Source organism: Nymphalis io, chromosome 17, assembly GCF_905147045.1.
Source record: "Nymphalis io chromosome 17, ilAglIoxx1.1, whole genome shotgun sequence".
In the NCBI taxonomy this organism is placed as follows: Eukaryota; Metazoa; Arthropoda; class Insecta; order Lepidoptera; family Nymphalidae; genus Nymphalis; species Nymphalis io.
In genome coordinates this window covers 3,907,977-3,934,196 of record NC_065904.1, presented here as the reverse complement: position 1 = coordinate 3,934,196, position 26,220 = coordinate 3,907,977, and the positions used below count along the sequence as shown (strand labels likewise).

At 31.4% G+C, this 26,220-nt stretch overlaps 3 protein-coding genes and 3 non-coding genes across 7 annotated transcripts; 4 read left to right on the top strand and 2 right to left on the bottom strand.

The window, feature by feature from the left end:
* The first annotated feature begins 1,626 nt into the window (after positions 1–1,626).
* On the top strand, positions 1,627–5,674 carry LOC126775152 (DNA N6-methyl methyltransferase). The gene is made up of 5 exons (XM_050496941.1): positions 1,627–2,014; positions 2,387–2,622; positions 2,829–2,957; positions 3,512–3,852; positions 5,519–5,674. Exons 1-5 carry the CDS (start codon positions 1,817–1,819, stop codon positions 5,653–5,655), a joined length of 1,041 nt encoding a protein of 346 aa, XP_050352898.1. The 5' UTR covers positions 1,627–1,816; the 3' UTR covers positions 5,656–5,674.
* A 238-nt stretch (positions 5,675–5,912) lies between these two features.
* LOC126774758 (UDP-glucose 4-epimerase-like) lies at positions 5,913–15,200 on the bottom strand. Its single transcript, XM_050496294.1, has 8 exons — positions 15,026–15,200; positions 10,124–10,391; positions 9,255–9,368; positions 8,544–8,720; positions 7,225–7,405; positions 6,648–6,736; positions 6,362–6,554; positions 5,913–6,076 (listed from the first exon to the last, which is right to left on the bottom strand). Exons 2-8 carry the CDS (start codon positions 10,361–10,363, stop codon positions 5,985–5,987), a joined length of 1,086 nt encoding a protein of 361 aa, XP_050352251.1. The 5' UTR covers positions 10,364–10,391; positions 15,026–15,200; the 3' UTR covers positions 5,913–5,984.
* A 3,170-nt stretch (positions 15,201–18,370) lies between these two features.
* On the bottom strand, positions 18,371–25,932 carry LOC126774763 (trimeric intracellular cation channel type 1B.1). Of its 2 annotated transcripts, none has more exons than XM_050496305.1 (7): positions 25,642–25,932; positions 23,317–23,473; positions 20,981–21,153; positions 20,719–20,818; positions 20,140–20,260; positions 19,566–19,747; positions 18,371–19,153 (listed from the first exon to the last, which is right to left on the bottom strand). In XM_050496305.1, exons 1-6 carry the CDS (start codon positions 25,760–25,762, stop codon positions 19,592–19,594), a joined length of 828 nt encoding a protein of 275 aa, XP_050352262.1. In that variant the 5' UTR covers positions 25,763–25,932; the 3' UTR covers positions 18,371–19,153; positions 19,566–19,591. The 2 variants fall into 2 exon arrangements, with proteins under 2 accessions (XP_050352262.1, XP_050352261.1); XM_050496304.1 differs by having other exon boundaries at positions 18,371–19,161; positions 19,590–19,747.
* On the top strand, positions 22,002–22,073 carry Trnap-cgg (transfer RNA proline (anticodon CGG)). The gene has a single exon. It is a non-coding gene; the product is annotated as a tRNA-Pro (tRNA).
* Trnap-cgg (transfer RNA proline (anticodon CGG)) lies at positions 24,893–24,964 on the top strand. Its single transcript has one exon. It is a non-coding gene; the product is annotated as a tRNA-Pro (tRNA).
* Positions 25,933–26,069: 137 nt separating the features above from the next.
* Positions 26,070–26,142, top strand: Trnav-cac (transfer RNA valine (anticodon CAC)). Its single transcript has one exon. It is a non-coding gene; the product is annotated as a tRNA-Val (tRNA).
* Positions 26,143–26,220: the final 78 nt, after the last annotated feature.

Genomic DNA, 26,220 nt, shown 5'->3' with positions numbered 1-26,220 from the left:
GGTTATACATTGGTGCATTGTCGTATTATTTCATGTTAAAGCGAAAGCAAGAAGAAAATTGCCGGCGTGTGTTTTCACGCGTAAGTACGATTATTTTGTCCCTAAATATAGTTTCTCAGTGATGTTTATTTATGCCATAGTATGACGGAATATGATACATAAAAGACAAAACCAAAAGGAAACTTGGCTTTTATTAACTTAAAGAATTGTACATAATAAGCTGACAATATGTAACATTTGACAGGATAAAAGAATAGTATAATTTCTTCATAAATTATACGTCAGTCGTATTATTTCATGTTAAAGCGAAAGCAAGAAGAAAATTGCCGGTGTGTGTTTTCACGCGTAAATACGATTATTTTGTCCTTAAATATAGTTTCTCAATGATGTTTATTTATGCCATAGTATGACGGAACCTTATATTGCATTAAAATCCTAAAGATCAGTCGCGGTTTTTCGGCCCCTTGGTCTATTTGTTTCTCTGTCTACGGTTCGGTATTATTTTATGTTGATGTGATTGATGCCAACTTGGAGGGATTTTACCCCAAATTTTGGGAAGATTCAACTCGTCTAGGGGGTTTTTTAGGGAGTACATTTATTTAGGGGGATTTTTAGGGGGTCTATTATTCAATATTTTTTTGTTTTTCCTTAAAAAAGTGCACGTCTCTATACAATTTTTATTAAGTCTTGAACCCAACCAACAAACTTAACCAAATATAAACTCCAAACGTGGCTATAACTGAAATATCAAAAATCTATAATATGTTGAGATTGAATTAGTAGCTCAACGGTCAGCAAGCTTGTATAACACTTAGGAGGCCCAGGCTTCGATTTCTGGTCACTGAATGAAAAATAGAAATCGTTTAATTTCATTGTTATCATTATTAATTAATGTATGTAAATGTGTAAAATACACCAACATAAATATACAACAGCTATTTTATACTACTTGAATGTATTTTACTTGAATGTGTTATTTTTCTAACACATGCGGCGGTAACTAATTGTATACTATATTGCTGATATTATACACAGTAATAAAACTAATAAATGGTAAAACGTTAATGGGACCCCGGAAGTACTTCTGTTTGAAAAAATATTAATAAGAATAAAGATTGGTAAACACAAGAGGTTAATCATCTTCTAATTTAATTCACGCTGGCCCAAGCAAAGAAAAAGCTAAGTAGAACTTTAACCACAGATGGTCATCGCCAAGGTCTCCTTTCGAGGCCTAACGTTAACATGATTAATGTAATGTTCAAATGAATTAGAAAGCAGCTTTATCATAATGATCTGCAGACACATTTCGAGTAATGCTGAAGCAACTTGGAATCTTGTAAACCTTTGTGATGAATGTATTTTTAATTTGTATTTAAAATTACCTCTCAAACCGAGTGTAAAACAAAAAATTTAGGGGTTTTTAATCGATATTTAAGGTAATTTGAAGTTGGTCTTAGGGGGAATATTCTGTAGGAGTTGGCATCACTGACTGTTAATTTATATGTTAACTGTCATTAAGGTACCTAATAATTCATTAAGATTAAGAAAAAACATGCCAGAAAAAGGAAAAAATAGATTATGTAAAGAATTAAGATATCACAAATTCACATTGGTATAAAATGTTTAATTAATATACAACTAAAGTAGAATACAAATAAATAAATGATATAAGTATATACAAAAAAAGTAAACAAGCTCTAGCAAAGGCTCTGTAAAAATTTAAATAAATGAAACATTATTATAATAAAAATGAAAACAAGTGAATTATTCTATACTCACTAGTCATTAGTATTAAGTGTCTAATTTCGAATGAGACATGAGTATATTATTTAAAGAAAACAACTTAGTTTTAATTGATCATAGAAATTTTATTTCTGGAATTTATAAAGGCATAACCAATGACCAAGAGAAATCGTCAAATTATACATTAAGAGGAAAATTGTTTTCAATTAAAAATAGTAAAGAAAATGGGACTAAAAAGAGACCACGAGAATGTAGTCAAATAATTGAAGAAGTAAGTAGCTGAGTTATATATTTACAGGAACAGGTTGAATAAAATATTTTACACTGAAATTTACAATTATATATTTATCGAGTCTTAACCAAGATAAATAAATAGAAGCGATTAAATAAATATAGTATATGTTTGACAAAGAAATCAAGAAAGTATTGTCTTCTGTTTTGAACAGTTCAAACCTAAAGACAATAAGTAACTTTATTTAAGTGCAATATTCAATTTTAATAATTAATTTATAGTAATTTTTCTTTTTTATTAGTTTTTAAAATATCAGTCAATATAAAATCTATTATACAGAGTTTAAAATTATATATATATATTTAATTTTATCATGTGCATATCGAATTTGAAAATAGTAATGTTTTTTAGGCATCTCTAATTAAACAAATGTACAAAGATCTTTATGAAAAAATTCCAATAGAAATTAAGCAAAATATAAGTAATAAGTATGACTTATTAGACACATCACTTGTCAGGGACCTATCGAGGAAATATTTTGAGTGTACTGCCTTTGATCATAAAGGATTGAGCGGTGGGAATAATTCTGATGGTCCATTGCATTGTAAAGTTAAAGATGACTATTTTCTCATCCCACCAAACTCAAGGTATATAAATATTTATATTAGTTAATTTTATTGCAAGAATAAATTAAGCAATATTGATAAAATAGCTAAAAAAGCATTACATTGTGGAATAGAACAAGAAATACTTTTTAATTTGTGTCAAATTATCTAAGCTAGCTTATAAAATTAAGTTATAAACATTTATATGCTTTATTTTTTTTTTATCTATGATAGCGCTTTTTTTAAAGGTTTTTTTGTGGATGTGTAAAAGAACAATGCCAGAAGTTGAAGTCTAACAAATATGACATAGTAATAGCTGATCCTCCTTGGTGGAACAAATATATTAGAAGGTTGAAAGGTGCTAATGATAAGTTGAGGTTTGTAAATTATAAGGTAACAAAAATATTTTACTATTCTATTATAGTTAAATAATTTTTATTGTACATATATTTTTGATATAATTGACTAAAATATGTAAGTCAACACTCCTCTCTCATTTTTTTTAATTTGATAGGCAATCTGACTCAACTAAAATGGAATCAGGTCTAGTGCTAGTCAGGACTCCAGAACTGAGTGAGAATTCCTTGACAGAAAAACTCCACACAACCCGTTTTATTCAAACCAATTCAAACCCATTTTGTTTTGAACCCAAGATCTGCGAATCAAATAAAAAAAAGAATTATTCAAATAGGTTAAGGCACTTGATATACATCTAAATTTTTACATATCACGCTTGGAAATCAACAAAAACTATCTCCTCACTTTTTTATTATTTATATAATTGTGTGTTGAGTAAAATGCCTATTTATCAAACTTTACATCTTAATTCATTATAAAATATTATCTCTCTAATATTAAATAAGTAAATACAGTATTAATATAAGAAAAACCAATTAAAATTAAATGTTTTATATAAATTATTAATTTTTAGTTATTCAATGATGTACAATGACGACGTAGCATCAATCCCACTTAAAGATCTACTTTCTAAAAATTGTTTAATAGCTGTCTGGTGTACTAATGCACTAAGTAATATTAATGCTGTCAAAAATATAATATTCCCGGAATGGGGTGTCGAGTATGTAACAACATGGTATTGGTTGAAATTAAATATAGATTTGGCACCTCTGTGCGACTTTAGTGCTGGCTGTAAGAAGCAACCCTATGAAAGAGTGATGATAGGCAAAATTGGAGATGTTAAAAATATACCATGTGATTTATTATTGGCTAGTGTGCCTAGTGCCTTGCATTCACATAAACCGCCTTTATTAGGTAAGTAAATATTTTATTATTAACACTTGGTATGCCATATATAACATATATATAAATCATATTAGTTTAATTTTTTTTTAGACTATCTAATGTATTGTAAATTAATTAAGGGTACTACAATAAATATAGAGAATCTAAAAGTGTCGGGTACACTTTTAGATTTGTAATATATTTGAAAATCATATAAAATATTAAACTACCTTAATCATTTACTAACTTTCATATTTAGCTTATGTTTTCTAAAAGATAAACTCATTTGAATATCACTATCATTATTATTATTCTTTTTTTCTCTCGTCGAAATGTCATGACACCATAAGTCGCTCCAAACTGCCCGATCTGCCATCCTTAGCATTCCCTGAATTTTGGTGCGTGTTATCATTACCAATATTGTAAACGTAAAAGTGGCTTTGTTTGTTTGTCTTCACGTCTCAACTACTCAACGAATCATCATAAAATTTTGCCACGTTGTTATGGGTACAGAAAAAGACATATGGTACCTAACACATGCGGCGGTAACTAAGTGTATACTATATTGCTGATATTATACACAGTAATAAAACTAATAAATGGTAAAACGTTAATGGGACCCCGAAAGTACTTCTGTTTGAAAAAATATTAATAAGAATAAAGATTGGTAAACACAATAGTTTAATCATCTTCTAATTTAATTCACGCTGGCCCAAGCAAAGAAAAAGCTAAGTAGAACTTTAACCACAGATGGTCATCGCCAAGGTCTCCTTTCGAGGCCTAACGTTAACATGAATTAATGTAATGTTCAAATGAATTAGAAAGCAGCTTTATCATAATGATCTGTAGACACATTTCGAGTAATGCTGAAGCAAATTGGAATCTTGTAAACCTTTGTGATGATATGACTTTAATAAAGGTATATAAATTTAGTGTCAAACTTGACATTGAGGGTAATCAATCAGTGTTACTACAATAATGGCAACAATTGACAAAGAATACTAAACTATCTATTAGTAGGTCTACTACGCGAACTATATTTAAGAATGTAACCAGTATAGCAAAAAGAGAACACCGCAAGAGCGTACAACGATCTGTTATATCAAGAAGGTGCATCCTGAAAAAGTTAACTTTGCTATGCTGCCGTACATATGTACCCATGCTTTAGTTTGCCAAAGATACTTCTACTTTTTCCTCTATTTAACATACACTTGAATATTATAGTATGTTATAGACATTTTTGAAGGATCATGCTTTTTAAAGGGTAATATACTTATATGTATATTAAAAAATATATCTAAATCTCCTATTGTCTAGGTTGGTGGCATGTTGATGATATGACATACCTCCAACCGATTTCGACCAAGACTGCCGATATATTATAGAGCATATGTGTGTTCTAATACATATGCAATCTTTATTCACTCTTATAATCCGATAGCACGCAGAATCATTCCAAACCGAATCGGGCTACTGAGAATTTCTTTACAAAAAAAAAAATAATTATCAGGCCCGACCTGCAGTTCGAACCAAGGATATCGATATTAGTAACCTTACATGCTAGCTACTAGACCAATGAGTAACGAGTGGGCCAGCAATGCGTTCACACTTTGCCATCAAGTCCATTTAGAAAAAACTATTTAATATTGCTAACGAATTATTATGTTTGAATAGTTTTTTATTAAATATATTCCAGACTTATTAAGGTCCTGCATTGCAGTCAAAGATGTGAAGGTATTAGAGCTGTTCGCACGGTATTTACTTCCGAACACAACTAGTGTTGGCTTCGAACCTTTAAAATGGCAACATATATCATTGTATGAAGAAATTTAATAAATACATAAGAAACAAATGACTTGTTTTTTTTTTTTAAATCTAAAATGTAAGAAAGCAAGTTGTTGAAATGAAACATAAAATAGATTATTATTGTTAAGATTCTGTAACAAAACCCAAAACCCTTATAAAACAATCTTTTAATATTTGTTTTTAATAAACGATGTAAAAAGTTAACTTAATTTACTTTTTACGTAATTTTTTTTTTATATAGACGATTTACATTTGGGAATTCTAGCATTAACAAAAAATACATGTTAAATAAGAATCTTATTTATTAATATATAGCTACGCGTAAGTAATAGATTATTGTAATTGAAGTCGGCGTGCTAACTTTTTCCGTTAACAACAATGACTGTTGTTTTATTTTTCTTCGGGTATCCATCAGGGTTGATGGTTTGCCATCTCCAAAAATCGGTACCTATGAAGAGAAACGTACATTTATGATTTTTATTTGTCAACGACATGTTAATTAATTAATTACAGTGGACGCTGTATTTTATTTATGTATAAACTTAAAAAATTGCAATGATCAATAACTCTTCCTTCATTATAAAATAAATATTTTCTATTTACTATATTATACTGTCGTAAAAAAATTGAGTAAGTTAGGGACTGTACTAAATTAAGTAGGTATTATGAAAGATCTTTCTAGAATTCTGATATGCTTTTGGTATTGTCGCATTTTCATACAAAAAATACTAACACATCTCTTCAACAGAGCGCTTCGTTGTCCATCCCAATTCTTCCTTAGCGAGAGTGGGGTCCGCCCACATAGCTGTAATATCACCCAATCTCCTGGCCACGTACTTAATCGGTATCTTGGTGCTTGTAACACGTTCGAATACTTCTACCAGCTCTTTAACCGATACACCTTTGCCTGTACCTAGATTGTATACCTAAAAAGACAAAACATTATTCTTACGTCATAATTCGAACCTCCAATAAAAAAGAGGTTTTCATTGTTTGGAAAGTTTTTGTGCATAACTGACCTTGAGTCTCACATGATTTTCACTGAGTAAGTTCAGAGCAGCAACGTGACCATTCGCCAGATCCATAACGTGGATGTAATCACGAATACCTGTTTAAAAATTATATCGATATACTTATTACATTTTTTTTAAAACTGTCGCTTAAACACTTATTTATCTCGTTCTGTGTTCATAGATTTGACATTAGAAAGAAAAGGCGGTGATTAGTTAAAGAATGTTGTAAAAATGTTTGTATACATTGTTTAACTAATTATCCCCTAACGTACGTACGTATATGTATTGTATGTAAAGTAATAGGTTTAAAACATAAAATAGTGATTATAAACTTATTAGTATATATTAATTATGAAAATAGACTTAAAATAATTATATATAATAATAATAATAAATTGTTAGGCAACCGTCGCGTGCGAGTTAAGAGACTGACTCCTGCCGAGCCTTACTTCTATGCCTCAAAATAATAACGCTGACACTGCAATGTGAGTTAGTTACTCAGCGTTATCCCATGTAAAGTAGGGGTGTAACAGAAAGTTTAATTTCTTCGGGAAAACCTCAAGGTCTAAGCTGTCAACTTTACCTGTTCCATCAGGTGTATTATAATCATTGCCGAATATCGTGAGCACGGGTTTTTTGCCAAGCGCCACTTGAGCCATGAAAGGCATAAGATTAGTGAACTCCTTGGTGGGGTCTTCTCCAATTAGCCCCGAGGGGTGCGCGCCCACAGGGTTAAAATAGCGGAGTGATATTATGTTCCATTTCTGTAAACAGATATTTTTAAAATTAATAGGATGAATACATTATGTTGCGTTTTCTTTATAACTTACAAAAATTTTCAACATTTTGCATTATTGTTGTAAAAAATCTATTTTATAAGACCTTATAAAAATTAATTATATTATTTCCATTTTTAAAACTTTGTAGCGTTCATAACAAAGTTATGTTCACCGTTATGACAGTATTTTTTTCATTTTAACCATGAATTGAAAATGCCTCCGTGTCACAAGCAAAACCTATTTTCGTGCTATGCCTCTTATATGTAATATCGATTTAAACAAAACAATACACAAACATTTAATATGTTTGTGTATTGTTCGTATGCTGTTAAATGTTTAGAAAACAAATATATATAAGAAAGATGACGCCCTATCTCATATTTTTATTGGGATAGGTAAGTATGTATAATAAAAAAACATTTCCTCAATCTTAATATGGTTCGTTATTGATTTGGAAAGACGGAACAACGAAGATCCTTGAACTTCATCGAAATTAATGTTTAAATAGTAGGCGCATAATTAGGCTAGTCAGACCGGTTGTGAAAGATATTTTTTGCGAGATAGCGATTATGTCGGACGGTCGGAGCGACACACTTGGCCTAGTTGTTTTATATTAAGATAGAAGATTCAACAGGTGCTCAGCTAGTTAATGTACCAATATATTTTAAACATGTCATTAAGTATATTTTTATATTGATAATATTGTTAATATAATATACATTTATTCAATATTATTTGTGTATTGTTTTAAATGCTGCTACTTCTATGTCGAGTCTTAAGGTTCTCTTAATTCTAAAACATCGCTCTCTTGGTTATTAGTTTGTTTTTGTACATCTACCCTCGTTTATGTGTATTGTAATTGTTATATATGTGGTGTACGATAAAGATTAATTGTTGTTTTTGGATTCTACCAAATAACCTTAAATATTAGGTATATATATAATGTTTTTTTCGAGAATATATGTATTATATAAACATACAGTTGTGTTTGAAATCGGTGTGACAACCTTGGTCATAGCTGTATGACCACTAGTGTCAATATTTTTTAAGAGTGTTTAGGCAATTCATTAGAATTTAGGATCCAAGATAGATCATTCAATGTATTGAATGTTTCATAACTTACCTCATCAGCGGCGCTTAAATCTTTAAGCATTTCCTCAATAAAGTACTTAGTTCTTCCGTATACGTTTGTGATGCTGCCGGTAGGATGAGTTTCAGTGATGGGTAGATGTTCCGGCTCGCCATACACCGTGCAAGATGAAGAAAACACTATTTGATAGCAGTTATGTGAGCGCATTACCTACAAACATTCCGATAAATTGGTAAGTTTAGTTGCTTAAAAAATAATTGAAGAAATGTTAGTAGCCTTAATGGATGGCGATGGCTTTTGCGTGTAACAAGCAAAAGTTCAAAACGAAAGGAATCCGTTCCCTCTACAAGGATATTATAATTTCTTATAAATTATATACATTTCAATCATAAACTTTGAAAATGTCATATTATCAGGGTTATATAAATTTGATAGGTTAAATCAAACCTATAAATACGACTTTTTTAATGGATAAGGTATTTGATTTTTTAATTAATAAAACGAATAAGCAAATATTTAAAATTTAATCGAACCTTATTATTAATGTGATTTGCAAGTGCGTGTTAAGTGTTTGTCTGTGCGTTCCAATGAGGAAAATTTATCGTTTTTTTTAATCTTGTAAACAATAGCCAGTATATAACGAGGTTATCATTGAAAGTTTTATCAAATTGATAAAGATTAAGTTTAGAAACAATAACAAAAAAAAAGTTAATAATAAAGGAAACATGCTGGTGCCTTCCTTACCTCTAATAAATTGAGCATACCAAGTAAGTTGTTTTGGTAGTATAGAAGAGGTTGTTGCATAGATTCACCGACCGCCTTTAAGGCTGCAAAGTGGATGACACAGTCCACATCATGCTAAAATAAAGTCGAATGAAAGACATTATCTATATGGTATTACAGTATTATAAAAAAGTAACGGTGTCCAATTTGGTGATTGAAAATTTATTGATATGGAAATCGCTGACAAAGCCCATGGTTATATCTCGACGCAAATATATCGAAAATATCCTCAAGACGAATTTAAATTTAACTTGACATCTGTGCAAGTAAGATCGAAAAAACAGACCAATCGAATTCGAATCGATCAAATCTTGGATTGATACTAACTTAAAAAAAAGTCTTCAAGTAATCCAGTCATTTTAAGAAGTAGGATTAAACAGTTTTGTATGTATTTATATTGCGAAAAAAAATTCGTGGTGACATATAAAATGATTATATATATAAATATATATATATTAGACTAGGAAGGCGGACAAGCATATGGGCCACCTGATGGTAAGTTGTCACCAACCCCTTTAGATATTGGCATTGTAAGAAATGTCAATCATCGCTAACATGTGCCATGTGTTATGGGCCAACAACCTTGGGAAGGAAAATTTTATGTCCCTTGTGTCTGTAATTACACTGGCTCATTCACCCTTCAAACCGGAACACAACAATATCAAGTACTGGTGTTTTTCGGTAGAATATCTGATGAGTAGGTGGTATCTACCCAGACGAGCTTGCTCAAAGCCATACCACCAGTAAATAAGGATAACTATGTATTTGGATATTTTAATTAATGTAGCTTAAGTCGTGTATTGCAAAACATAGTGTCAATGCATTTTTACCTTATCAAAAATATCGTTGATTTGCGGTTTGTCTAGTAAATCAGCTTCGTAAAACGTTATTTTCTTGCCCGCTATCTCTTCGGCTCGTTTGAGAGCCGGAGAACCTTCTTCATCGCCCACAGCATTTGCAAAATTATCTATAGCAACAACTTCGTAGCCCGCTTCCAAGAGATCCACCACACAATGGCTGCCAATATAACCGGCACCACCCGTGACCATAATCGTCTTAAATCTCGGCATTTTAATTGTTCTTTTATTCTAATTCAGTCTGCATCAAAAAGAATACGTTTTTAATAATTAAAAAAATACCTACATGGAATGAAGTTCAATATTAGCTTAATGTAATTAAATTAATGTAATTAATTTAGCTTAATGTATTGTAAACTTAGTACGTAATATTTACAATGCCAAATGTAAAAAAATATTGGTTGCTTTTAAAAATGAATAATATTGATCTTGAAATTGTTAACTCCACCAGATTCTTGAGTATAATCTTAAACTCAAAGCTCCAGTGGAGTCCCCATTTGTCTTCTCTAGCAGGTAGGCACAGCTCCGCAGTTTAGGCTATAAGGAAGTTTAGGCAATTGACAGATATTAAAACTGCCAGGATCGTTTATTTCGGTTATTTCCACAGTATTATGTCTTACGACATCCTTCTTTGGGGTAAAGCGGCTGACATTGAATCGATTTTCAATATCCAAAAAAGGGCCATACGGACTATTTATAATTAGAGCTAGAGCTTCCCTCAGAGATGCGTTTAGGAATATTGGTATTATGACAGTTGCATCGCCGTATATTTATGCAAATAGTATATAGGTAAAAATATTAATCATTACACAAAGAAAAGTGATATACATAAATTTAATACTAGAAATAAAATAAATAAAATAATCATTCCAAGGTTATGTCTTAATAAAGTTAATCAATCGTTTTTAGGGCTAGATATACGCATTTTAAAAAAAATCCGCAGTCTACACTTGAGTTGCCACAAAGCGGACTTCAATTAGTTAGAAAAAATAATCTTATTAGTAAAGCCTATTACTCTGTTACTGAATATACGTGTGACGAAAATTAAATAATTATTGGATCTCGTCCAGGAACTAAGTGAATGTAATTAATACAAATTTGTGTTTTTGTAATAAAAAGAGTAACTACTGAGTTTCTTGTCGGTTCTTCTCGGTGGAATCCACATTCCGAAACGGTGGTAGCGCTTAACGATTCATAAACACTTGTAAAAGTCTATTTGAATAAAAAATATTTTGATTTTGATTCTCCTATGTTTGTTGAACAAAAACAGTGTTACAACAAACAAAAATAATAATTTCACGAAACTTGATAATTTAATACTTCGACAATTTAATTTATATTATCAATAAGAGTAAAATGACGATTGTAGTAGTAGACATATTTTACTATAGATCAGTCATAAATGTTGTTGTTGTGTTGCGGTTTTAAACAATGTGCCATTAAATTCGACTTTGTTTGACCCTGACTGCATCTTAGAAGTCACGTTCTTTATGGCGCTATGGAGTATAAAGAGGAAATTACAAGAACAAGGAAGCGCTTCCTTCTATAGAGTTTATTACGCTTTAATAATGAGGTAAGGAAAACCTAACGTACCTATGTTAAATGTTTGTATCGAATTCTATAAACAATAATGATTACAAATATATTTATTAGTTTTTGTCGCTGTACGTATTTATATAGTTAGATGTATTATGTAATTAATAACTCGTTAATAATGTTCAATATGAAATTTTCAATATAGAGTAATTGAAGGAGTATATTGGAGCATGTTATTGTACCTTATACATATTTCGTAAAACCACGCAACCGAAGTAATTCATTGTCTCTGAATCTTAAGGTTAAAAATGTCAGAAACAGCTTTACGCTAATGCTTACAGCTATATTTGAACCCTCGACTTAATTCTTAAAGAAACTTGAAATATAAAGCTTTTTAATTGCCTTGTATGTTAATTGAGATGTGAAGGTAACGTCAGTCACGTTTTTTCTTCCAAGATCCTTCAGTGTTTAAAATTTTTGATGAGTAAATGAGCTCAGACGCTCAGTCTTGCAGTTTATGTTACATAGGTACCTACTAAAACTGACTGATTTTATTTCATATTTTTTAAAAGAAAAACTTGAATAATTTAAGCTTTTCCGCTGGATATCTCATATACATAGGTACAGTACGTTTCTAAGCTACATTGTTTTGAATATCGCTATACTTAAATCGATTTTTTTTAATTATTGGTAACTTATCTATTATTAAATGAACGCAACGATTAATCCAGGACGGATGACGGATAAATGTTATTAATTTTTAAAATACATTGTTAAAAATGCATTTCTATTTTCACAGATAAATTCGTTCTATATTTTAAAAGTATAAAATACCCGCATTTTGTTACGACGCCGATGACCGAATTGTTAGGAAGTGTAGGTTATGAAGAGAGAAAAAGAAGTTTAAAGGGTTTTGCTGTTATAATGAAATAATTTTCGTAAGGCTAACACCGACTGCGCTAAGTGATCATCAAGGAGTTATCTTGCGAAATGGCAGTTGCACAATTTGACTTGGTTTTGTTGTCTATCCGTTGAGACATAGTAAATACAAAAACATTAGCTTCCTTCCCTGAGTATTAAGTATTTATTTAAATATGATACTAACTAAATTATGAATGTGTTGAAATTTTTCTGAGACTTTATTTTTGTAACAAGTGTTTATGGCTTATGTATTTGTAAAGTATATTAATGAAAAAATATTAAACTAAATTAAAAAATATTCTACAAGACTATTTTTATTCAAGGTAAAGTACGTTGAGGTAAAAACATGAAAATATTTTTCAACAATATTTTAAATAAAAACAGTAAAAGTACGAATGTATTTTGTAATATATATATATTTTAAACACAATGACTTTTTTTTAAATATTCAAGCAAAAGAGAAATATGGAAAAACCACTGTGCACATTAAAATGTTGTTGCATATATTTTAATACAAGATCATATTATAATAACAGGCATGTCTAATTATATTATGGTTAAATGGTTAAACGTTTAACAGTAAGCCTTTAGCCATTCGGTGATATCATCAGACATTTCCCATTGCCGATAATTAAATACACATGTTTTCAAAGAATAAAAAAAAAACAAATCACGCGTCCGATTAGGGTTGTCAACGCTAACTTCATATAATTAAATTATAGTAAATAAGAATGAATCAGTTTTATTATATATATTTTTTATCTTAAATAATATATACAAATGCAAATTAAAGTATATAAATATATGCAATATTCATTTATAAATATAGTAGATTAAAGGATAATACTAAAGAAATTTTAGGACGAATCCTTAATACCGTAACCGTAACCGTAACAGCCTGTGAATGTCCCACTGCTGGGCTAAAGGCCTCCTCTCCTCTTTTTGAGGAGAAGGTTTGGAGCTTATTCCACCACGCTGCTCCAATGCGGGTTGGTAGAATTCACATGTGGCAGAACTTCAGTGAAATTAGACACATGCAGGTTTCCTCACGATGTTTTCCTTCACCGTAAAGCACGAGATGAATTATAATCACAAATTAAGCACATGAAAATTCAGTGGTGCTTGCCCGGGTTTGAACCCACGATCATCGGTTAAGATTCACGCGTTCTTTCCACAGGGCCATCTCGGCTTCCTTAATAGTAATAACTTATTTATTTACCAATGGTATCCTATTGGATAGAGCTTATCTTAATAGTAGCGTGTTCGGTTCGGACCTATGTTTTATAGTTTTAATCTATCATCTACATATATGCCTAAAATTATAATAGTGTTAGTTGATATTAAAAAAATCAAATCAATCTTTATCAAGTCGTACTCGCTTTGAATTTCTACAATCCGCCGATCAGAGATTTTATTATCTCGTTCATAACTTAGATTAATATATTTTTCAGAATTGCAATAGTTAATTAATACTTACTAGCTTAATCGAAATCAAACAAGATTATTTTAATGATATTATTCGCGATTTGACTAAAATAATGATAAAAAATACTTCGTTTCTTTATATATAAATGTAATGTGTTATTGTACCGCAGATAAAGTTACCACTTAAAAAATATATAGCCATTTTGATATGATATTTTTAAACAAAGTTATTTGTATTCCAGTAAATATGCAACATATAATTCGCTTTTTAAATAAAATTATGTTTTTATTAAGTACTAACAACGATGTCTTTAGCTACTGTATTATAATTTAATTTACTAGTGAAACGAATATCAATGAATAATGTATCAATCGTAAAATATTTTAAATATAATTTAACATTTATGATGTCTATCTTTTATGCTTTCTTATTAGATACGATATTTTTTTACAACTTATTTTCCTTTTACAACATCCTGCGCTGCAGGGTATAACAGGAGTTCAGTAACCCTTGATTATGTGCAACTTAACTTAGAATCGTTATTTATCTTTCATGATTTACGGAGAAAAAGAACACTTTAATAGGTTATTGGAAGACATGGTCGAATGACGAATGTATATATGAATCATTATTTTACCATCTCGATCAATATCATTTTTATGTAGAATCCTACATGCTCGGACAATTAAGAAGTTTTTTTTCCGGTCAGTCCTGTTTGTAAAGATGAAAAAAAAAAGATTGATAAAATTCCGTAATATTTAAATGTATATTTAAAAATATATATTATAATGATATTTAAAATAATTGTAATTAAATACTAACTGAATTATATGAAATTTATAAATGTTAATTTTTATATTGGATATTTATAAGATCATCATTAAAAAAAAGAGACAAGACGAGTTCACATGCGTCTATCACTCAACAACTATAACTGTTTTCACTAAGCCGTACATTCACTTTCATAGAACCGTTATCTAAATAATACTTACCGTTTCTCTAATTTCGTATCCCATTAACGAAGCGTTGGTACACTGACACTAAAACGATTATAGAAAATAAATAAATATAATAAATTCTGACTAAGAACGAGCGTCAGATCGCTCCAATGCGCGCGCGCATCTGACTACTGTCGTGTCGACTGTCGCGTGTCCGGTCGCCCGCAACGAAGGCACGTCACTATAATGTATTGCAATCTGATGAACACAGTCACACCGATCAAGAACCTCACCTCAAATACCTCAAATATTTAATTAATGAAGTTATCATTAGGGTACACATATCGGGTTTTACTTAGTGGGTAAATATTATACAATGTTTTAATAATTGTTATTTCATTTTAATATAGATCATTGGAGGTAATCACTAACTAGTTGACTATCGTATAAAGTTAATAGGTATATTAAATAAAAATATTTATTTACAATTTATCCTTACATGAACTTTTTTTTTCAACGCAAAAAATAGCTAATAAATAGATACCGCTATTTCGACGTATGATAAAAAATCCACCGATTCGGAAAGTAATAAAATTATGCAAAATCATATAGCATTGGTGTTAATGTCGGCCGCAGGCTCCGTCTGACAGTGACCTCTCCCCTCCGGTAACCACACGAGACTCTAGAATACCGTAATTCGTCCCTCATTGGACGCAAAGGGCTAGCCAAGCGCCAAATCAAAACGTACGACACTAGAGGTTTTAAATTATAAATAATCGAAAGCATTGAGCTTGTAAATTAGTTTAAATATTTTTATAACTATTTGAGGTTTTTAATAAGCCTTCAGCAATTTAATGACAACACCATAAAGATTTTTTAAATATGTTTTTTTTTTAATAGTCAATATTAGAAACAAATCTTCCTATTGAGCAAACAAATCTTCACCATGAATATCAAAAATGCATTTAGTAATTTATTAAAAAAAAAGTTTGTCTATTTATTTTATTGTAAAAACAAGTTTACCAGGGATTAATTTTACGACTAGGCCTTTATTATGGTATCTTACGTTAGCAATAAGCAAGTTCATTACAAAATGCTCGAACTTGTTATTCTTGTTATAGAGCTTATAGGTCACTGTTCTGTCCTCTGTACATCTGCATAACCTTGATATAAGAATAATTTCGATTGAAACTCGCACTATTGCTTATATCATATTCATTATTGAAAACGTAAGAAAAACATAACTGTATGAATTTGCATGTGTTGTTAATTTTTTTTCTTACTATAATTACTATTTTTTTTTTATTTAATTTTACTTATAGGCAACACTAAATATTTATCAAATAAAAAAGTTAAAATCGCTTGATATGAACAAACAGGAGAAAAATATTTTTTGGAACTATTTTGTCTTTTCCTATTTTATTTATTTATTTTACTTATTATAATATTAGGTCTATATTATCCTACCAATAAATGTCATCTTGTTTTCACATGAATTACGTATGGAAGACCACTGCGCTTCAAGTTCTAATTGTGTAAAATAAAGTAATCACTCAAGCTTTGGTCTTCATAATGTTCTTTACTTCTGTCCCGATATGGCATAAGAAATCTATCAATAAACAAGCAATATATAATCGCAATAGTTTACAGTACGGAGACGATCCTTGGACCGCGAAATGACAGTATCAATTTTGTTAATTTACTTATTTTATTAAATAAGCTTGGAGACGTTTTTGCATTTGTAATAGTATATACAGGAATTTAAAAACTTACGTCGCCAAAAAAAAGTCATAATGCTATAATGACTAAATTAAATAAGGAAAATTGTAATACCATAACTGTAGAGGATAGATAAATGTTTGCTTACACACATACATATGAGCCAGTGTAATTACAGGCACAAGGGACATAAAATCTTAGTTCTCAAGGTTGGTGGCGCATTGGCTATGTAAGCGATGGTTGACATTTCTTACAATGCCAATGTCTAAAGGCGTTTGGTGACCACTTACCATCAGGTGGCCCATATGCTCGTCCGCCTTTCTATTCTATAAAAAAAATACTAATGAAGAGGAAAAATATATTTCAGAGTGGGGACGAGGTATTCGATACAATATTAGAGCGAATTATAATAATATTCTGGGACATTTTTCACACACGGCCATCTGATCCCAAATTAAGCTTGTACAGAGCTTGTGCTATGAAAACCAGACAACTGATATACTACATATACTACTTTTCTTTTGTAAATACATACTTATATAGATAATTACACCCAGACTCAGGACAAACAGACATGTTCATGCACACAAATGTCTGTCCTGGGTGGGAATCGAACCCACAATCTCCGACGTGAAAGGCAAGTATCTACCAACTACGCCAACCGGCTCGTCAAATCATTAACATAAATAATTTAAGTATTAATATATGAAAGCGAGGATGAGGCTGATTACAAAATATCTTACTGGTGGTAGAGCTTTGTGCAAGCTCGTCTGGGTAAGTACCACCCACTCATCAGATATTCTACAGCAAAACAGCAGTACTTGGTATTGTTGTGTTCAGGTTTGAAGGGTGAGTGAGCCAGTGTAAATGTGTGTGCCTGTAAGGCACAAGCGACATAACATCTTAGTTCCCAAGGTTGGTGGCGCATTGGTGATGTAAGCGATAGTTAACATTTCTTACAATGCTAATGTTTATGGGCGTTGGTGACCACTTACCATCAAGTGGCCCATATGCTCGTCCGCCTTCCAATTGTATATATAAAAAAAATCTGGATTAGAAGAATATCATGATTAAAATGATGTTTAATAAGTATAATATTAATTATCTATATAAATAAAGATACATATGGGTATTTATTATATAGCATATATATGGTATACTCCGAGGCACACTTCTAGTATCTTTTCTGATAAGGAGTTTCATTCATTTCCGAAACCGAAACAGCCTGTGAATGTCCCACTGCTGGGCTAAAGGCCTCCTCTCCTCATTTTGAGGAGAAGGTTTGGAGCTTATTCCACCACGCTGCTCCAATGCGGGTTTGTGGAATACACATGTGGCAGAATTTCAGTGAAATTAGATACATGCAGGTTTCCTCACGATGTTTTCCTTCACCGTAAAGCACGAGATGAATTATAATCACAAATTAAGCACATGAAAATTCAGTGGTGCTTGCCGGGGTTTGAACCCACGATCATCGGTTAAGATTCACGCGTTCTTACCACTGGGCCATCTCGGCTTTTTTATTTTCATTTAACATTCATTTAACAGAATAGTTTAAAAAAAAAATTAACCACTTAAACCAAGGCTATCAATTTATTACCTCGCAAAACTTTCAAAAAGTTTTTAATGTAAGCAAAATAAAAATATTCATTTTAATAAAATGATCACGTAAAGAAAACATTCTTAAAAAATATCTTTTTATTCCTTCCTTCACATAAGTAAATTTAAAACCAGATTAAGTAGGTATTGAATTATATATTTTAATTCATACAAATCAACTAAATTAAAAATCGATTCAAGAAACCAGTGGTCTTCATCGCTAGCACCCATGCGATTCAGCCAGTGTTTTCATGACGTTTTAAAATTATTATATTGTTATTTATATAATTAAGGAAGTCGGAAAGTCGCAAGTCGTTTCGGATAAATTAACTTAAATAATAGTAATTACAACGCTCGAATGTTTTAAAAAACACACTTTCAAACCACAATACTTTTAAGGAAATGAAACATGTGCAAATATTTTTTACCAAAAAAACATTAAGATAATACGCATTTGGTAATACAATTAACGAATAATTCGTATGTCAATTTTAAAAATCATCATTGGTATAAATAGGAAACACTGTAATTAAACAGGAAATAGCTTATTGAATGACTTTTCTTAGGAAATTAATACAAGTTACTAAAAGTATTGATTTCAAATAGTAACCGTATACTATATTGGGAACATATAAAACGCACACAATTATACTTAGAAACAATTCACCGTCATGCACATAAAAACTTAAAGTTATGACTAGTCAAACTTAAAAATAATAAAATCCGAACTTTGGTCGTTGTGCCATTTTTTTAAGATTTATGGGGTTTTGCAATTTTTTTTATTTTTTTTTCATTTTACTTTCTTAATTATTTGATGTACTAAAAGATAACGTCGCAGCTTGTATTGTCGGTGTCAGTTGATCACTGATAACCTGAAAAAAAAAAGAATTTTGTAAATAAAAATTAAATTAGCGTTTTCTTTTGTTTTTTTTTTTTTATATAACGTAACAGAATTAATCGTAAAATGAGTCTGAAAGGAAATATATATTATCAAAAGAACCGTTTATGGGCGCCACGTTATCAGTATGGTGGCGCGAGCGGCAAAGATACGAAATGGCAAAGTAAAAATTCGAAGAAAGAACATCGAAATGATTATTCATTAAGAGAGTTTTTATAAACTCACTTAAAACTTTCCATGTAATCACAGTTTGTTGAGTAACAAATGACTGTAATAATAATAAAGGAATAGCAAAATTATCTATTTTCAAATTATGTGTATGGACTAATTAAATACCACTTAACAAATTACATTCATATTGTTATAGAAAAAATTAACAACAATAATTATAAAATTTCTTACGTTTAATTAGTTTTTTTGGCATCCTTCGTCTCTTCCTTAGGCTGCCCTTTGCCTAGCAGCTTAGCAAGCGAGTCCCAAATACCACCCATGAATAATGCACAGAATAGATTTTCAAATGGCACGAAAGGATCGTGTATACCCAACAGAATGGAAGACAACTGAAAATTGCAAACGTAATTAAATAAATATCGTGTAATCGTTAAAATTAATTGCATTCGTGGATTTTGTTTATCATGAAAATTATTCAAAGGCATAAACATTCAGACCAATAGAAGGGATTGGTCTTAGCATTAACATAAAGAAAGCTTAAACACCTTATAATTTTATAGAATATAAGCAAAGACATTGCTAGTAGGTCTTTAAAAAAATAAGTCAATGATAAATGGAATAACCCATCTATTAATCTTACGAAAAGATAAGAAATTCCACTCATTGTATAATTTGACAATACTGTTAGTTTTTTCTATGCATAAAAATAGTTCTAAGATAATATACTAAATATATTGCAGATGTCATTGCTTCAATGGAGTTACAAGTAGCAAATAGTTACCTTGAAATATACGAAAAAGATCACGATGCCAAAGTAGACCAGCGCATGTGGCGCAGATATTAAATCGGTCTTTTTGTCAAGTACAAATATCACGGAAGCCACCAGAGAAGCCTTTGTGTAGCTGAAAAACAAATTCAAATATAAGTAAAATACTAAATTTAAAATACTTTCATATTTAAACGACTTTAACATTAAACATAGCATGAAATACTCGTTGCAGTCACGTTTTACACATTACATTATAACAATATTTGTTAAATTGGTTCGTGTTTTGAATATGAATAGTCTAGTTGAGTTGAAGATAATACGAATTGATCAACAAACAAGAGATAAAAGTAATAATCACGTAATATAGACAACGGCGTTTGTAATGGTTCGCTAAACATTTAGAGCGTTGAAGCACAAGCTATTATTAAAATAGAGTTACTTAATAATAAAGATAGATGATTTAAATGTAAATCGAATGTACAATAGTACATAACGAGAAGACGTTTATTTCTCTTGCTATTTGCTTGCTTATCTTACTACATTTACTTATAAATTCTATAGTTTTTAACAACTAGTTAAATTTTAACTTACAAGCTAGGTTGCATTGTTTCCATAGCGGTAGGAGTCCACGCCCCGCGTATGAGTCGTTCAACTAGCTTCGTAAATCCAGCACCATTTCCTTTCAATGTACCTAAAAAAATAATGTTTTTATTATTATATGATTCACAAAACTGGATGAAAAACATTTGAAAAACTGCTTTTTACTTTTCTTTTTATGATACTTATAGCAAAATTTATAAAATTATTACTTTTCCTATTATCTAAGGTTTAAATAATTAATAAATCAACTTACCAACAATAACCATTATAATATACGCATTAGGATACAGCTTAGCAGCATGACTGACACCGTCATATACTTTTTTCGCTCGATATATTTCCTTCATGGCTGAAGCAGCCACCTTTACAGGGAGAAATTTGGCCACTTTGTAGCCGACGTCGAAGGGCATGTAAAACACCACATACCTGTAAGAAATAATTTTCTAAATTTATAAACTTGCGCTAGATTCCTCCGCGAAATCGCCCGCATATGCGGGGAGGGGGCGAGGGAGGTGTTAGGTACCCTATGTCCTTAACTTTACACCCGTCAAAGTGTACGCAAATTGTCACGATAATCGGATGAGTAGTTAAGACGAGAATGCGTTATAAACAAACAAACTCAACAAAGGGCGATAGTGAATGATGTAACATAATAAAGAGACATATATATTACTTAATTAAAACGAATAGAAGAACTTGGCTTTAGCTCATTCCAAATCTACTTTTTATCTAGCTGAATAATATAGATATATGAGAAGTATTTTCGATATATTAAGAACAATAAAACATATAAAAGTAAACAAGTAATTTTTGCAACCTACTTCAATACTATTCTAATTAAATGTTTTTATTCACTTTAATGTGCCAGTATGTATTTGTAAATATTTTATTCATTCTTTTTATTATTATTGTACTAAAACAAATATTATATACTGTAATATTTTTATAGATCTTTTAAAGCATGAATATAAAAGCACAGGAGCGTGAGTATAATATTTTTAGAACGGCGTAATGACGCTTAGGATGTTTACATTCCGATTTGTGCATTTCGAACGCAATTCCAGATATGATTTTTACATTATTGTATACCTAATTAATTAAATCATCAGATAATATTTTTAAAATTATGTTTTAATTGTACTGTATAAGTAAATAATTGAATTAATTGTCCTATATGAATAAATGAATTCAGTAGGCTCAGGATATTTAAAAAAGTATACGAAAGTCATTTTTTCTATTCTAACGCGGTGGATACTTACACGTATGTAATACATGGCTCGTTGGTCTAGGGGTATGATTCTCGCTTCGGGTGCGAGAGGTCCCGGGTTCAAATCCCGGACGAGCCCGTAAATCGTCTTTTTTACCATTAGCAACGATTCTCCATAAATAAAATAGATAATTTATTGTTCGTAACAAATATATTCAAAATGAAATATGAAATTTAACTAGCTTATTATATTTTTTAAATAAAAATTTGAAATTGTTCAATAAAAAATAAATAGATTACCACTTAATTCGCATTTTATACAAACATAAATATAATTTGTGGGTTAACCCACACTCCGGTAGGAATTTATAAAATATTTTCTTAAAAACTGAGAGCATATTAAAATTAAAAACTTATTTTATTCAGTTTTGACATATGATTTATGATTATTAATAATCGAATCTTATGAACTTAGCAATACAGACTACATAAATGTACTTTAATGTCGAAAGCAGCTGCTCCATACTTATTCATCTACTTTCAAGCAGTTTTTATAAGTGTTGCTTTTTAAAGTTAAACTTAGGTTACAATATATTCAACTGGGGAGCCCTTTTATGTTATTGAGTTAACCTGTGCTATAAGGCAACTACAAAGTAGTTCCTTAACGTACAAAGTAGGTTTGACAACAAACTATTCCTAAATAGTATTAGGAATTGTGTCTGTCTTTATTTTATTATGATTATAAAAATTTTCACTGAGTCTTATACCGTAATGTTAATTCAAAAATTAAAAATGATTTAAATAACAGCCTTTAAATGTCCCACTACTGTGCTAAGTTCTCCTCTTTTTTTAATTTACTTTAGGGAGACACATACAAGCAAATAGGCTAGCTCATGCTGGCGTAAAAGAAGGTTACCTACGCACTTACATACGGGTGCTTCCATACAATGTCAACGCGCCAGCAACAACTTCTCAAGAAGTAAATAATATGTAGTAGGAGTTGCATAAGGCCTCACCAGCCGGTATTCGCTAATATTAATACAAAGACTAATAACTAATAACTGTGACTAATAACTGTGACATCAATTCCATCGCGAACAAAGAAATTTGGCAACTCCTTTCTTTGTCGCACTTCCAAAAAATGGAATTCCTTACCAGCTCACGTGTTCCCTTCCTCTTACAACCCGGGTTCCTTCAAACGAGGCGTGAAGAGGCATCTTGCGGGCCGGCAAGGCGAAGGCGGCTAGTGCAGAATGTTTTTCCCGTCTGTACTGGCCGTCGTCGCGTTTGGACTCTACTACCACTTACCATCAGGTGGAGTAGAGTCATTTGCCCTCCCGGCGAATATATAAAAAAAAAAGAAAAGAAAAATGCCAACTTACCAGGTTATAGTTCCTATCACTAGTTGCGGCGTATTCTTGAGCGGCGCAAGGATAGGCTCCCCAAGCAGACCGTTGGCCACCATGCCGCCCGCGAAGATCACGAGCATAGTGGACAACCAGCATGACAACGGATGTTTGCGGGAAAAAGCCTGTGCACCTGTAATCGTTATAATATATTTAAGATGAAACCGTTATTTGTATCCAAAAAATTTAACATCATGTCGTAAAATAATCACATCAATTTAGCTCTTTTTTTATATTCGCCGGGAGGGAGGGAGCTCACATAATTGTACAATATCTCATGCAGATGGCTACAGTGCTTGAGATTGGTCGCATCCGCGTTAAGCGTTACAGATTTGTCCTCATGGGTGGGACCGTATTGTTATGTAAGTACTTAGTCTATAAATCCTTTCTAACATTATAAATGCAAAAGCGAGTTTGTTTCTGTGTTTATTTGTTACGCTTTCACGTCTTAACTACTCAACCAATCATCATGATATTTTGCATACACGTTGTCAGGGGTATAGAAAAGGTTACAGGGTATCTCCCCCCTGAGACACGGGCGGAAACTAGTTCTCAATAAATGGTTAAGCTAATGCAATAAATAATGAAATCGAACCGTTAGATCCTGATGAGATAATCGAATTTAAAGAAACAGTATATATGAGTAACATGCATCGAGTAATTCATCTCTACTTGGTTACGCGGTTTCAAGTAATATAATATTCGTTCATTCTTTTTTTTTGTAACATTGACTTGTAATTTTATTGCTTATTTTATCTTAATTTTATATTATGTGTAAGAAAAACCTTTTTAGAAGTGACAGCATATAAATAGCACGCGTTGATTTTATCCAAGAATGATTTTATCGCGAGCTTAAATCCGCGTCAGCTAGAGTCTAGTGGTTTTTTGAATATTTATGCTGTTGGTTTATGCTGTTGGCGTGTTGTAAAACACTCAAGCCAGGCTAGAGTGAACAACTTTTAAAGTACGATATCTTTAGAGTTCGCCCCTTTAATATTCACAGCAAGTGTCGTTTAGTTTTTTTTTATGGATAAAGTAAAGAAACAGCCTGTGAATTTCCTACTGCTGGGCTAAGGCCTCCTCTCCCTTTTTGAGGAGAAGGTATCGAGCTTATTCCACCACGCTGCTCCAATGCGGGTTGGTGGAATACACATGTGGCAGAATTTCAGTGAAATTAGACATATGCAGGTTTCCTCACGATGTTTTCCTTCGCCGTATAGCACGAGATGAATTATAATCATTTTATGGACACAAAATATTAAATGAAAAAAAGGGAAAATCCTTAGGTAAATATTATATGTATTTATATTTCGAAATTAGCTTGGAACTCGGATACGAACTAAAAGTATAGGTAAGGACCCAAAACCTTTCGTAGGGCTTGAGACATGCTCTTTAAAAATGCTAAATCGGGTTCGTTGGCAACATTGTCCAACCTAAATACTATTTGTGTGTCTTGTTGACACTTTTAACTTCAGCAAAAAAAAAAAACAATACCATGTTTTCCTATTAACGTTTCAATAAATTGTTTTTTAATTTCACTATAAAATAATATGGCTCGTTGGTCTAGGGGTATGATTCTCGCTTCGGGTGCGAGAGGTCCCGGGTTCAAATCCCGGACGAGCCCAAGAGTTTCTTATTTTCTTTTTCTTTAACTACAAACTCGATTCTGAAGCACCCAGCTTGTCAACATAACATATTATATATAATACTGACTATTATGAGCCGATGACCTATTTTTGATTTACAAGCGCCATCTATTCCCGCTTCCTTCAAACATATAAATTCCCTTATCGTCCATACCAGAAAAAGTGTGAAGGGTTCTTATCGTAAACAAAATGCTAAAACATAACCTCTCCAATTCTACTAAATGGATATATTGTACGTTTAAAATTCGCCGATGATAATCTGCAATCATTATCGCCCACGTCAGTGTAAGATAGTACGTAATATTTTGATCATAATATTAGTATGTTCGCCTCATATCAAGATAATAAATTTAGAATTATATTTCGGTTCCAGAAATTACTAGATAATATAATTAGCAGATGATTATATAATCAAAATATATTTTCCTCGTAAAGTTAATATCTATATTCTATACCGTCGGCAGCCCATAAGTGCGGTTTGTCTTCAAATGAAAGGAACAAGTCTATTTATAAATTCAATAGGTGGCTTAATTTTAGTGATATAATTAGAGACAAATTGTGTACATGAAATTAAAATTGTACTTAGGACAGTAATTGGGTTGAATAAGTAAATTTGGCGGGATTTATTTGAAATATATTTTATTATTTTGCTTACCAGCTCCTAAATCTTCCCGCACCGCTAAAGCGCAGAGCAAAGAATGCGCTATGTCAAAATATGGGTACATTTTGAGTTTTATGACCTGGTTGGCCAGGTCTAAGAATGCTTCGGGATCCATGGTGGAAGATTTTTGTGCAGCCCCCGATATCTAAGGGAATATAATCCAACTGAACACCGACAATAATGTGTCACGGTGACGTGTCCGCGACTATCCGCGGGCGAAGTAGCCGCGAAACTGGCTGGTCGGAAGCGATGTATCGGCTTTTTTGATTATTTTGGTCAACTCTCCACGATTAGAGCGGTTGGAATCTCACCGTGTCAGATGAAATAACAGTTATAAATTACACCTGTCAAATTCTTTTTATTTTTATCTATTATTTTAATAAGAGAGGCTTATGTTTCAAAAATTCGATTTACTACTACAAGTTTCCGTAGTGTAGCGGTTATCACGTGTGCTTCACACGCACAAGGTCCCCGGTTCGATCCCGGGCGGAAACATTCTTTTGTTTTTTCTATTTATATAATATTTATTTGCTGATTGTTATAAACAGTATGACTTTATATCCAAAAGGTTAA

Coding starts and splice junctions, on each gene's coding strand:
- LOC126774763 (XM_050496305.1), bottom strand. CDS start 25,762: ATGGATCCCGAAGCATTCTTAGACCTGGCCAACCAGGTCATAAAACTC. Junction 21,154..23,316: donor GTGATAGGAACTATAACCTG/GTAAGTTGGCAT, acceptor TATTTCTTACAG/GTATGTGGTGTTTTACATGC. Junction 20,819..20,980: donor TATTATAATGGTTATTGTTG/GTAAGTTGATTT, acceptor TTATTTTTTTAG/GTACATTGAAAGGAAATGGT.
- LOC126774758 (XM_050496294.1), bottom strand. CDS start 10,363: ATGCCGAGATTTAAGACGATTATGGTCACGGGTGGTGCCGGTTATATT. Junction 8,721..9,254: donor GTATGCTCAATTTATTAGAG/GTAAGGAAGGCA, acceptor GAATGTTTGTAG/GTAATGCGCTCACATAACTG. Junction 6,077..6,361: donor GCGCTCTGTTGAAGAGATGT/GTTAGTATTTTT, acceptor TTCTCTTCATAG/GTACCGATTTTTGGAGATGG.
- LOC126775152 (XM_050496941.1), top strand. CDS start 1,817: ATGAGTATATTATTTAAAGAAAACAACTTAGTTTTAATTGATCATAGA. Junction 2,623..2,828: donor CTCATCCCACCAAACTCAAG/GTATATAAATAT, acceptor CTTTTTTTAAAG/GTTTTTTTGTGGATGTGTAA. Junction 3,853..5,518: donor ACATAAACCGCCTTTATTAG/GTAAGTAAATAT, acceptor AATATATTCCAG/ACTTATTAAGGTCCTGCATT.